This window comes from Eriocheir sinensis, chromosome 8, assembly GCF_024679095.1.
Source record: "Eriocheir sinensis breed Jianghai 21 chromosome 8, ASM2467909v1, whole genome shotgun sequence".
NCBI classification, from domain to species: domain Eukaryota; kingdom Metazoa; phylum Arthropoda; class Malacostraca; order Decapoda; family Varunidae; genus Eriocheir; species Eriocheir sinensis.
Genome location: NC_066516.1, coordinates 8793091 through 8807192, shown reverse-complemented (window position 1 = coordinate 8807192; position 14102 = coordinate 8793091). Strand labels below are relative to the sequence as shown.

Genomic DNA, 14102 nt, shown 5'->3' with positions numbered 1-14102 from the left:
CCTTGCCATTCTGTGGAGTTGATTTTCTCTCTCTCTCTCTCTCTCTCTCTCTCTCTCTCTCTCTCTCTCTCTCTCTCTCTCTCTCTCTCTCTCTCTCTCTCTCTCTCTCACACACCAACACCCACACACCTGGAGTTTAAAGAGACAAATAGCTGCCAGATTGTATTACATTATAAAGGAAGAACAAAACATCTTTCAACGACGGAATTTTATGCAGGTGTGTACAGAGAATGATAACACTTATACGTACAAGAGACAAGACTTAATTAAACATCCCCCACCTTCCTTCCACAGGTAATACTGGCACTGTGACCCCCTTCCCCATCACCCCCACCCTCCACCAGGCATATAGAGTAGCCTGCCAATCATCTTACTAGCTCAAGAATTAACTCCTATTACTATCCAATTTAATTTAATTTCCAACACCGTAACTCCTCTTTTACCATATGTTTTCTCAATATCTATTTGTTACACTCAGCATGGGGTTATTTGGACACACACACACACACACACACACACACACACACACACACACACACACACACACACACTTGTTGGTCAGGTCAGGTCAGATCAGGTAAAAAAAGACTCCAAGTATTATAATTATCATTTAGACTTACAATTAAAGTACATGAACGTTTACCTTGCGACGACTGATTACAGACAGTACAGGTGAGAGGGATATGAAGGGGGAGGGGCGTATCACTAGGTAGGACGAGGTTGAGGTGTAGGAGAATAAGGTGTAATTACAGAGTGGTCAATTATAAAATGCACCCTATACATTTAACAACAAAATGCATCATCAAGGAGGTAGTAACATACTTTGACAGACATGCTAAACAATAGATTACTTCTGTTTATGTGACCTGAATCCTTTGTTTTGAGACGAAGAGGACAGTTAGGGTACTTTGTCATTTTACATTACTCAGTGGTTGTCATCTTCACCGTCATTATCATTATTACCATCATTTTTATCAGCATCGTTGCTATATTTTCGACCGTCGCAAGTAGCTTCCATTCATCGCTCTCACCCCTGTTACAATTCAGGGCCAGTGAGGCAGCGAAGGGTGGCAGGAACAAGAAAGTGAGGCGGCGAAGGGTGGCAGGAACAAGAAAAAAAGAAAATCTGGGTACACGTTGTCATTGTAAAAGAACTGATCCACGCTAACAGTATGAGGGACCTGTCGGATACATAAATATTGCCACGAACACACACACACACACACACACACACACACACACACACACACACACACACACACACACAAGAAGATAACAGTAAATAGTATTACATACTCCTATCCTCATGTGGAATGTGGGTATCTTCCTCCTCTTCTTTTTATATCATCATCATCATCATCATCATCATCATAATAATAATAATAATAACAATAATAATAATAACAATAATAACAATAATTAGAACAACAAGAGTTCAAATAATGAGACAGCCTTTTAGTGACAAGAGTTTTTTGACACCTCTACAAGATAACTAGACAACAACATCCTTACAGTTCAAAACATGTTGCTCGTTATTCATATATGATAATTGTAGTTCCATGAAACACCTCCTTCGCCTCCTCCACCTCCTCTTTCTCCTCCTCCTCCTCCTCCTCCTCCTCCTCTTTCTCCTCTTTCTCCACCTCCTCCTCCTCCTCTTTCTCCTGCACCTTTTCCTCTTTTCCAATCTATTCCTTGTCCTTCTCCTCCCACTGTCGCGTTGCATTGCTCATTTAGGACTCTCTCTCTCTCTCTCTCTCTCTCTCTCTCTCTCTCTCTCTCTCTCTCTCTCTCTCTCTCTCTCTCTCTCTCTCTCTCTCTCTCTCTCTCTCTCTCTCTCTCTCTCTCTCTCTCTCTCTCTCTCTCTCTCTCTCTCTAAACAAAAGCATATAGGTTTAAATCCTCTTAGTAGGGCATGGGGTATCACGAGCTAAAGGAGACCTCTTTCTTATGGGCACCAATTCTAAAGCTTGCCCTATAGTTTGTTATTTCTCTCTCTCTCTCTCTCTCTCTCTCTCTCTCTCTCTCTCTCTCTCTCTCTCTCTCTCTCTCTCTCTCTCTCTCTCTCTCTCTCTCTCTCATTCATCCACGTCTATTACTGTCACTAAACACAACTATAAATTTATCACCGGGTCAGTCAGTCTCCTTGACAAGCGTTCATTCACCAGGTCGGTCAATTTATCTCTAAGAAGCCCCATTTGCCTCAGTTTCCCTTACTATTCATTACCTTCTATCGCCATTCGTCACCTTAAGATCAGAAAAACCATGGACAATGTAATAAAATGAGGCTCAAGCCATGTCTATACAGCGCGTGGCTTCTCTACAGCACCGAAGCGTAACTCGGAGCTGCTGCTAGGAAAATAAATCTACCAAGAAGTCAGGCATCCGTCAAGTCACCGAGACACACTAAACATGAACGAACACGATAAACGTTTGAAGGCAGCACTATAGATGACAGGTAATGCTACACACACATAGAGAGTATAAACGCCTTATCGTAGCATTGTCAAGACATATAAACACAGTACGCGATTGGAACGTGAAGGTATTGAGCACTAAAGGTTTCAACGCACTACCATCCTAGCTGACGTAAACACAGCACACGTGAACATTGTGAGACATCGGAGCGCATGCTGAATGGCCAACACCAAGACACAGAGAAGGATTTTTCGTTATATCAGAGTGAAAATACTGCACGAGAATGTCCCTGACGCCGGAACATTAGATAGATCAAGCATTCACTCCATTTGATTGCCCTCACGTCCTCTTCAACAGTACTAGTCACTCCGTCCCTCGCCCATCTGATCCTCAATGCCTTCCTTCTGAGACTGTGACGTCGCCATCAACATAGCCGTGACGAAAACACTGAGAGATCGAGATTAACTTGGTGTACTGGTGAATGACTCAGAAAAGCACCCGTTTGTCAGGAGATATGACGAAACTCATGTTCTTGTTATTTTACATGCAGCGTTATGAACACAAATTTGCTAGGGTTGATCTGATATGTTATTAAGTGGATAAGACGTGAATTCATGGACTAAACAAATTACAAAAATGTCACAAGTTGTACAAATTTTGTACGAGGTGGAAAGTAATCTCCACAAGGTCAATATTGCACGGTTTGAAAGTCACTGTATTAGTATCTTTGTCTTCTAATCGTCGTTTTGTACTGATATAAAAGAAATGTTATAATCAGTTCCTTACACTAAGTCTACAGGGAAATGTTATCTTTCCCGTTCATTACTATCCTGAGAATCAAAAGAAAAACTGTTAGCAATGAGAGTTGCTTGATACAGCTGAGCAGCGGAGGCAGCAGGAGGTGGAAGAGCTCACAGCGTCCGCTCCTCCCCGCCAGGTCAGTTTTTCGCAACTCCGAGCCGCCGCCTTAACGTACTGAGATCTGAGTGAAGCTGATTGTGGGAGAGGAGGCTGGCGGGGCGCAGGGGGTCCAGGCGGGGTGCGAGGCGGTGGAGGGACAGGAGAGGGGCGGGCTATGGCTGCTGGGCTTTTATGATATTTTTTGTTCTTCGGTTCAGTTAATGACGCGCGGTATAAATGTTTCCTTCTGTGTGATGTCTTGTAATGGTTCCTTTGTTGGAGGCGTGTTCAACCATTTGCCCAGGTGGCATCTTTAAACCTTTTGCTAACTCCAGAGGCATCACCAACACTGGGCCTTCGTGCCAACAAATTTATTGTGACTGAAACAGTCGTGGAAAAATTTTTTTTCACATTCATGAAGTTTGCTCTTATCATATGTATATTCTTTTTTTTTTTACCACGATCTGCCTTTCTAAGAGTTATTGTTAATGGCACTTAGGTTATACTGTTGTCACGGAAAGTATCTACCGCATTGTGAAACACTGAAGCAATTATATTCAGTTGCTTTCTCAGAGTAGTCTCTTTGCGTAAGGAAGGTGTTTGGCAGCACATGACTGCTTCATTTTACGATCTTCAGCGATCTGAGTGTTGGATAGCTAAGTAGAGACGCGTGGATAGTTATTATTTTTTATAATTATTGTTATTATTATTGTAATGATTATTATTATTATTATTATTATTATTATTATTATTATTATTATTATTATTATTATTATTATCATTCTCATCATCATTATTGATGCTGCTAGAAGGCCAGCAGCCATCTTCAGCCCCCCTTTGCTCTCCCCTTCTCCCCCTCCGCCCCGCCCACTCCGCCCGACCCCAATGCCCCGTGCGGCAGCCTCCCCGCCACACGGGAATGAGACAAAATCAATACGAACGAAAACGTGAACATGAGCGAAAACTATAACAAAACAGCAATAGGCAAACAGTCTGGTCGCCGCCACATAAACAAGTTGATTGCTTCTTTAAGCCCGAAGCTTTCACACGCTCTGACATTTGCATCAGTATTCCACACTGTTCCAGTGGATCTGCTTATCCTCTCTGTAGAACAGCTCATGCATGTTGTGCAAAAAATAATATTTGCCTCTGGAAAACAAATTATTTTATACATTGAAAACGTTTTATTGGGAGTGAGTAAGCCGGAAGGCTCTCAATACAAGGTGGAGATAGAAGGCTGTTGCACAAACGGTATGTCCTGAACCAATTAGCAGAGAGAGAGAGAGAGAGAGAGAGAGAGAGAGAGAGAGAGAGAGAGAGAGAGAGAGAGAGAATTCTTACATAACTAATATACACACCAGTATAATGCATGAAAGCGCTGCGACGTACTACCCGCTACCTCAGCTCTACAGTTTATGTACAATCTACAGGACGTAGCTTAACAAGCGCCTTAACTAAACAAGAAGAGAGAGAGAGAGAGAGAGAGAGAGAGAGAGAGAGAGAGAGAGAGAGAGAGAGAGAGAGAGAGAGAGAGAGAGAGAGGAAATGTAACTTATTCTCTTAGTTATTCCCTAGAAATAAATCAGTTTTATGTAAGAATGAAAAGTAGAAGAGAGGTGGAGAAGAGGGAAAAGGAGGAAGATGAGCGGGCGGGGCACGAAGAGGAGGAAAAAGAAAGATTTTTTTAAAGAAAATACAACTAGGTGAAACATCACAATAAATAAACAGGGCATTCCACGAATACGTATCGCCCGCCTAATCTGCTAAACTCTGATTTGATGATGGCCGCCAGCATTCAGTAGTTTTAATCGGATTTTTTTCCCCCAAATTTCAAGCAGCTTGAGCTGGTCATCTAATGATGTCTTCAAATGAATTTAGTGAAACTTTGTTAATCCGTTCTTTAGATATTTTGGTAACAAACAAGTAAACAAAGACAGACAAGCCAACAGAAGAACGCAAAAAGATACGGACGACGACGATTTCATTATCGTTCGCCTTCTCGGCGATAATGACGAGGCTCACACGGACACGCTATTCTGTCACCCACTTTCTTCTGCTGCACGAAGAAAGTGGAGAAGAGTTGATGCGTGGTGGAAGACATCACTTAGGGTTTGTCTTACTGATGAGAGAGAGAGAGAGAGAGAGAGAGAGAGAGAGAGAGAGAGAGAGAGAGAGAGAGAGAGAGAGAGAGAGTTAGTTAGTGTTAGTGTCTCCTACATCTAAACATGCAAGCCTCTGCGTCGGCATTGCGTCCTCATCTATGGGACGCTTGAGATCAGTGTTGTGGAATCCCCGGGGGAGCCCATGGGGGGAGCCGTGTGTGTGTGTGTGTGTGTGTGTGTGTGTGTGTGTGTGTGTGTGTGTGTGTGCGCGCGCGCGTTGAATGCTAATTAATTCAGGTAAACTTCAGGTACTGTTCCATGCCTGGGCCTTACCGAATAAAAAGATATTCGTGAATGTGTTTTAATTTTAGCTCACCATGAAGACTTGAGTGAGGGAGTGGTCAGTGAGCCAGCAATACATGCGACGTTATTGACATTCATTTCATATATATGCGCGTAATGCGTTTTAAACGAAATCGCATTGGCAATGTGATTTTTCTTTTAAAAGCCTTTTTTTATTTGTGATATCAGTCAGCTTTATACCCATGCTTACATAACAATATTTATGGTGTGTAGGAAACGTCGCTGACGAAAGTTAGGCGGGGTTGGGAAAAAATATTTTAAATATGGCATCGCGTTCACGGGCTCTGTTGCAGCATTTTGCATACTAGAACGTCTAAGTCTAAAATTATAAATGGGGAGGAGGAGGAGGAGGAGGAGGAGGAGGAAAAGAAGAATAGACGAGGACCTGAAGGAGAGAAAAAGAGAAGAAAACATTTCATACTTTGTGCTCCGACGTGCACTCACTTGTCTGTCACGAGACCTGAGCGTCCTACAAGTCAGGGGAAGCAGCGCATGGCGGGGGGCAGGCAGACGTGGCCCAGACCTTGGCCCAGACCACCTGCCTCCGTGAGCGTCGAAGTTGTCGGTGGATCGGTGGGATACTCGCAGGAAAAATATAATATAAAAGTCGAGTAAAGGTTTGGGTGCGACATCGATAAATGGAGATTGTGAATTAAACTTGCAAGGGGGTTATACAGCACACTATGCTGAGCCTTACAACTTCATTAAAATGTATGACAAGTTTGACACAGTCGTTATGAGAAGCTCTAAAACCTAAACGAAACATTCAGAGTATACCAAACAGGTCATGTTGGATGCGAGACACTTTTCACACAGGAATGGAATTTCTTTTACCGTCACTTGAGGAGCTTTGAGGACAGTGGTGAAGATGGGCGCGGGGCGGGGCAAGTCACTGATCCAATAGGTAGGCTACACACACACACACACACACACACACACACACACACACACACACGTTCATCCACACAGGGCAGAGGCGCGGGCTTCGTAGACAGACACTCCGTCCATCTTGGGCTTCCCTTACTGTGGCACAGCTTAAGGACAAACTACTTTTACAAAATTTTCTACTTGTGCTATTTTTCACAGTTGACATGGCTATAACTAATGTCTTTCTGATGCTTCCATGCCCCTGACTAAGTGATTCCGTCTCGGGCACTTACTCAGAAACTTGTTATCGGGAACACTAGCTTTTCAGAGGTACGAGGTTTCACACATTACGTATTATTTTTCCCTAGGAGAAAACTATGCACTAACTTTCGTTACTATCATTATCATTGCAGTACCTCACCGTCATGGCTAATTGCCTCATCACGCAGGTAATCGGGCTGCTAATGGCAATAGCAAACTACTAAAGCTAATTAGAAGACCTAGTCACCTATATAATACTGTATAACAACACACTGTGGAAACAGTTACAAATAATACACTGAGGAATGAATGCTTCGTGGTGTTCAGGGAACTGACCACGAAGCTGTTGATCACTTTGCGGACCAGAAAGAGACCGTCTGCAGGGAATGTTGGCTGATATGTGATGGCCGCGTGCAGGCGAAACTGGGGCTTGGGGCGGGGCGGGGCGCGGTTGTTGCGGGGGCCAAAGGTGGCAGCTTGCAGTAAATAAATGGAAAACTATTACTAAATAAAACAAGATACTTAAATTAGTAAACGCCACTAAGGAGAGAATACGCCTGTAGAGTTGTGGCAACCTTAAACAAGAGTAGTTTATGCTCTAATGCAAGCAACACTGCAGCTCCAAGCCCAACTAATGACGCTCGACAGGTACTGTATAGGCTTGTGTGTTCTCTTCGGCACACAACAATTCCCTTTCTATTTCGAACTCTTGTAACAAGTTTCACGAACATATCCCATCAAAAAAGAGGTTGATCCCTGCTGCTACAACATAGCCCCTGCCCAAGGCCCTCACAGGCATCGTTTTCGAGGTCTGATTGCTGTTTCGACATACATCACACGTGTGTTGCGCGCCGCAGCGCGAGTGAGAATTTGGCTGCTACTTTGAGTATTTGTGAGGTTAGTCCTGCATCTCTGTATGGCTGGTCTGCCTGATTGTGAATGGGTGGGAAGTAGTGGATGTATTTATGGGGAGATGGATGGTGTGGAGGGAAGAGGTTATTTGGCACGTGGGGGGAGTGTGGGGTATGGAAAGGTATGGAATAGACGAGGAAATAAATGACTAAGGAAGAGGTTTGCTTATTTTCTTGTACTATGTTTTACTGACGGTGTTGGAGCAGTGTCTGGGTGGTGGTGACACCAGCTTGGTGTGAAGGGCGTGTTTTTAGTGTTTTTTGGCTAATCCTGTGTCTGGTGTTTGTTTTTACTGCCATAACTATGTTTAGTCACCTGTCTTGCCTGCGACAGTTATTTGTATTCGAGGTGAAGTTTTCAGGAACATTCGTGTGTCTGATCGACGAGAAAGAGTAATTAGAGTATCTCGCTCGGCCCCGCGGCGCTGCGCAGACACAAGGAACAGGGCTCATACATCTCTACGAGGAGTCCCTCAGCCTTACCCACGCCGGCAGGTTACCCAGGACGCCCCAGGTGACTTGTTTGTCTACCTGAAGATCCAGCAGCAGGCGCCCAGGGTCTGAGGGCCTCCGGGGGCGAGAGGAGACGCATTAGCAGCAGGTAGTCCAGTAGGTCCTGCTTGAGGCGGGCGGGGACCGGTTCGCCCCACTCCCCGTGCAGGGTTCATGAATATGGGTAGTGAGGCAGCGTCCTTGGGGCGGAGGCCGTGGTTGTGGTGGGGGTGTCAGGCTGCGGGGAGCTGAGGGGCGAGGTGAGCGGCGCGGCGTGTAGTCCCAGAGGCGGTGAGGTGGCCAGGTGGGAAGTGGCCAGAGGGGAAGAGGTGGCCAGCGGCGAGGAGGTTGCCAGGGCGGCGGCGGAAGACACGGCGGCCCAGTATGGGGGAGGGGAGAGCAGGGGCGGCGGCGGGTGAGGAGGGGACGGCGCCAGCGTCCCTGCACCCAGGGAGGCGCCGCCCAGCAGCTGGGAGTAGCCGGTGAGGAAGCTGAGGTCGGCTGGGTAGCGCTGCGCCTCAGCCGTCTGCTGCTGCCGCACCTGGTCCAGGCCGCGGAAGTCGAACTTGTAGGCGTAACGCTTGCCGTGCACTTTTGTCATGATGTTCTTGTCGTAGTAGTACCTGCAAAACAGCATGGGTCACAACTCCCATCCTACTGAACCCTTCCCATCTGAACTGGCTTGCGTGGCTCCACTCACTTCAGGCCTGGGCTCTGCTGTCTGACTGGCTAAGGTGATGAAGGGAGACAACACTGTGAGAATGGCACTCATGGCACTTGTACAACTGGCATTCAGGCTCTTCATATGCAGCTTGTAATTGTCCTATCTTTTATTATCCATCCCAGAGCCAGAAAAATAACGTTATACAATTATTCTAGTGCTGAAGTGGCGGCCCTAAGATTTTGGAAGTCCCTGGGCAGAATAGTAAACTGATATTCCCATGTCTCTTTAAGAAAAGTTTCCACTAATATATAATTCAATTGTCCCTGACTAGAATGGGTTTTCTTATTTATCTTGCATATTAGAGTGAAACGGACGAGTAGAACCATCTGGACAGTTAACCTTTCTTTAGAGGAATAAAATTCTGTATCCTTAATGGACCTCCCTTGTTAATACTTATGCTGAATATATTTTGCTGTGATGGATGGAGTGAAGCATATATTTTTCCATTATGCCATACTTAAATATCAAGGGAGGGATTTTGTCATTAAGTCACTGTTTTTTATGATTCATGTTAATATTTCAAAATCAAACACCGGAAACACGGTGAAAACGTTACTCGCTATGATGATACTCATTCTCTCTGCCTGATGGGACTGTTATGGCACTTACTTGGGATCACATTCTGTACATCTGAATTTCTCTTACTTATTGTGGCGCATCAGTTCTGCATTGATGCCAAAGCCTTCCCTTGACAGTTGCAAAGTGCCATTTCAGTTAATTCTAACTCTACAAATGGTGCGTATGGCCTGCCTTGAGCCAGCCTCAGGAAACACTGCCAGGCCGGATGACTCACCGGAGAGCGCGGGAGAGCTTATCGTAGTTCATGTTGGGCTTGGACTTCCTCTCGCCCCAGCGCCGCGCCACCTCGTCAGGGTCCAGGATCTTGAACTCCCCGGCCGTGCCTTCCCAGGTGATGACGGCAGCGTTGGCGGGGTCAGAGAGCAGCTCCAGGAGGAACTGCCACAGCTGGATCTGGCCGGAGCCCTGCGCCGCTAATCGCGAGGACCGAGGACCCAGGAGTTCGTACGGGTCCACTGTAATCAAAAGGAGGTTTTAGCAAGGGCGGCGATCTCAATAAAACAAATGGGAATAGCTGGGACAGTTTAGAAATGTGAGAAGGTGGACAGCGTCAGATAAGTAGGGGAAATAGTGTTTGTTTTGGGATATCTGGTGATGGGGGAAGGGGGCGGAACGCTTTATAGGAGCAGGAGAGACATGCTTGGAATATGTTTTTTGTCCTATAACTGTCATTACTTGTTCCATTCTCTTTCATATTTTCCTCATTGGAAATTGCAATCTTAATTCAAATCGTTCCAAATAATTTTTCAAATCCAATTTTCCCAAAACTCTTAACATCTCTCCGTTATTCCTTAAAATTGTTTGCTATCGTTCCACATCCTTCCTCTCCGACCCTAGCTTACCCTCTCCCCCCTCTCGCCAGCACCCTCTATTCCCCCTCTCCCTCCCCACCTCCAGCCCCCCTCCAGTCTCCCTCGTCCTGCCTTGTTACCCGAGTTAGCGAAGTGCAGGTACTCGGTGGAGGCCGCCCACACCGGCATCCTCACGCCCACCTGCGCCCACACCGCCCACGGGGACGCCACTGCACCACGCCCACTCTCGATCCAGGAAGACAACGCCTGACACCTCCCACTCCCCCAAATCACGCCCGCGCCCTCGCCCCGCCCATCCTCAACGCTGCCTATCGCCAGTCGGTTGGTTTGATAAGCCACGCCCACCGGAGGAGGGAGCCAATCCGCAAGCACCTCCACGGGTTAAAGGCGCCTCTGCCACGCCCACTGAACCACTGGACTCCTGGAAATCGATTAGCTCTTGCGATGCACCAGTCAGGAAAGGATCAAGACTTGTGACGTCACCGGAGCGGGCGTGACCCCGGGGGGCGTGACCACCAGACCAATGGTGCAGGTGAACGGAGTCGCGACCTAGCCAAGGGGCGAGAGGCGAATGATAGGCGTGACCTGGAAAGGGTTGTGGGCGACCTTGTGGGCTTTCAAGGCCGCAAGATGCTTTCAAATGTTTCTCCTGGTCGGATCGAGGGGAAGGGGTGGCAGGTGATGGGCGTGATGTCCAGAGCTGCGGGGGTCAGGGGCAGCGTCGGGCTAGGCTGCGGCTGTCTTGAAGTGTTCACTGGTTACGACCTCGGCAGGACACAGTGCTAGTCATTCGTAGTAACTTGTAGGCGATGGTCGATCCCTAGTTTGTGTATGATACATATATATATATATATATATATATATATATATATATATATATATATATATATATATATATATATATATATCACACACACACACACACACACACACACACACACACACACACACACACACACACACACACACACACACACACACACATTTTCAAGTCATGCACATCTCGCCAGCGTGTAGTAGGCAGTCAGTTACTTGGAAATCAGTGAACAGTTTTTTTCATTCATACTTCCAATGTCTTATCGGAAACATGTGACTCGTGCAGCATTAAAAAAAGTGCTGAACATCGCCGGCCGATGCTAGATCCAGAATCATGGCACCATAATCGCTGCATTAGCATTGTCGTCTAAAATCAGTAAGGGTGACACTGAAATGATAATAATAAAACATCAACTGTTGTTATCCGAGCGAATGGTGTTGAAGGAAAGCTAAAAAATAAAACAATGTGGTATCAACAAGATATGATGAATAAGGTTTGTTTCGAGAGAAATATTCATGTTTTGTAAAACCACCTCAAAGGTATGTATCTGTAACATCAGTCTGGAGTAACGTTTAGCTGAAAGTTGTGGATAAAAGTTTATCCTTGATTTCTCTTGATAAAAATAATAGACGTGGGAGCATGATCCGTGGTAGTGGACAGGATGAGGGAAACTTGTTTTTGTCTCGTCTGGGAAGGAAATAGTTGGCTCGGGGCACAGCAACCAAAACCAAAGCGATCTCACTCACCATAACTGTTGTACAGTACGTCTATATTGTTCAAAAGGCTTCCTCAAAATAAAAAAATATATCACTTGATGAGGAATGATTAATATCGAGACTATGATTTTAGACTTTGCAGAATGAGATAATAAATTCTTGCAGTTTTTATTATTTTGTATGACGTAAAACTAGCGTACGCCGAGGCGTGACATTCCCAGAGCGCCAGTATGCTCTCTTTAGGGGCACGGATGCATGGTCTCGGCTTGCGATGGAGTGAACTAGACCTTTCCCAATACACCTTCCTTTGCCACATCGTTTCGTGTCAGCCCGTGGTGCTCTACTTGAACATAGTTATAATAGAGTTCAAGATGATAATCGGCCTCTATAGCGGCCTACAATATTAACCATCGACAGGACTTGAACAGCTGACACAGCGCTCATCACTTCTGTGGCTTGACGTCTTTGCCGGACCGTTCAGTAAAGTAGCGACGCCTATTCCTTGGGTCGGGTGTTCGGTGCAGGGCTCACTTAACTTCATTCAGGGGTCTGAGTGGGAGATAGCCTTATGATAAGATTGTGGTAGATGCTCTGTGCATATTGGTGCTGACTGTCAATCAAACGTCCTTTGGTGAGCCATTCGCTTCCACTACAGGACAAAACACAACCGTGAGCTTCGCGTCGAGGCAGCGCTCAGCAGTTAGCGTCCAACTCTGACCTGACCTCACCAAACGCCGCCCGCACGAAAGCCACCACCACCTCAATGAAGGGCATGCAAGGTGACATAGTAATAATAATAATAATAATAATAATAATAATAATAATAATAATAATAATAATAATAATAATAATAATAGTAATAAAAATAATAATAATGATGATAAACAATATAAGAATGAATAAAAATAAAATATGAAAAATTATAGATGATAATAATCATAATTATTAATAGTGTTCATTATGATAATAACTAAGCCTGCATTTCTCTTTCTTTGTAACCATTTTTAACTTACAAAAAAAGAGCCTGCTATCTTGTTTCCTTTATTCGCTGTGTTTGGAAAGCGGGGCGGGGCAGACCAACACAAGAGAAATCGGAAAACCCCTGCAACGTTTATATAACATTGCCGAAATGCTGTATTTTTTTTATATTTACGTTCGGCCTGCTGCACCGGTAGACTATCTTGATGGGGTCTGCTGATCGGCCCCAGCCCGGTCGTGCGGCGGGCAAGTGTTTATACTGGCGCCTTCTTGTCTGGCTCATGCTGTCCTCCGGAACTCATTTTTGCCTCACTGTAGAGAGTTTTGCTAGAGTCTGGGTTGATAGGTGGTCTTCAGGACAGCATGTAGGTAATTTTAAGATTGAAAATTGTCAGCATGTAGCTGTGGGCGGGACTTTAACGCGGGTCCTCTAGGGCACTGCGCCCACACGCTGACCACTCAGCCACCGCCTCTCTCTCGTCCGCTCATAATACATATCCCACGGTAAGTCACGAAGTAAGAGCATCAAGGGCACGTGTTTACTGACGGCTGTTAAGAAGGAGAATAATCGTATGCATGGCGGGAGTGGGAAGGAAACATGTTTGAGGTGGGTGTTGCATACTGCGGGATAGTGAGCATATATATACCAAGTTTCTGTTTTTTTCAAAATACGAGTTAGTACCGAGTCGTGATAGTTTATTATCCAGGTCGTCAACTCTTTACGAATAAGCGACTAAAAGTACCAGAGAAAGTGGAGGGCATACAACACTTTGCTGTCATCAGAGGTTCTTAAAAGAAAACTAGGTCGTGGTGATAAACCTGAGAAGAGAGCTGGGCTAAGGCACACACATTCCTAAGACCAAACGCAGCCTCCGCCCGCCTCACAGTGACGACGTGATAAGAAACGGGAAAGTGTTGTCTACGTGTATATTTCCTTTGCTACTTTTACCACAGCATGGCGTTCATCATCTGTTTTTTCTGTCAAATTTTCAGTATATTGTATTTTCAGTCCGTGTATATTTTCTCAGTTGTATTTCCCGTGTTGCATTTCCGTGTCCGTTTGGAGTGAAATATGCAGTTAGTGTATTCATGACGGGTGACAGTCGTGGTTGATTAAGCGGTAACTCATTAATATTAAGCTGGAATTGATGCTTTGTTGTTT

The 14102-nt window shown here is 45.4% G+C and overlaps 1 protein-coding gene across 1 annotated transcript in view; it reads right to left on the bottom strand.

The window, feature by feature from the left end:
* Window positions 1–498: 498 nt before the first annotated feature.
* LOC126995458 (uncharacterized) overlaps window positions 499–14102 on the bottom strand; it is a 122233-nt gene continuing 108629 nt past the window's right edge. The window contains exons 4-5 of the mRNA XM_050855014.1: window positions 9832–10072; window positions 499–8937 (exon numbers count right to left, since the gene is read on the bottom strand). Of these exons, the coding sequence (XP_050710971.1) occupies window positions 8487–8937; window positions 9832–10072 (692 nt within the window). The 3' untranslated portion in view covers window positions 499–8486. The remainder of the gene's footprint in view (window positions 8938–9831; window positions 10073–14102) is intronic.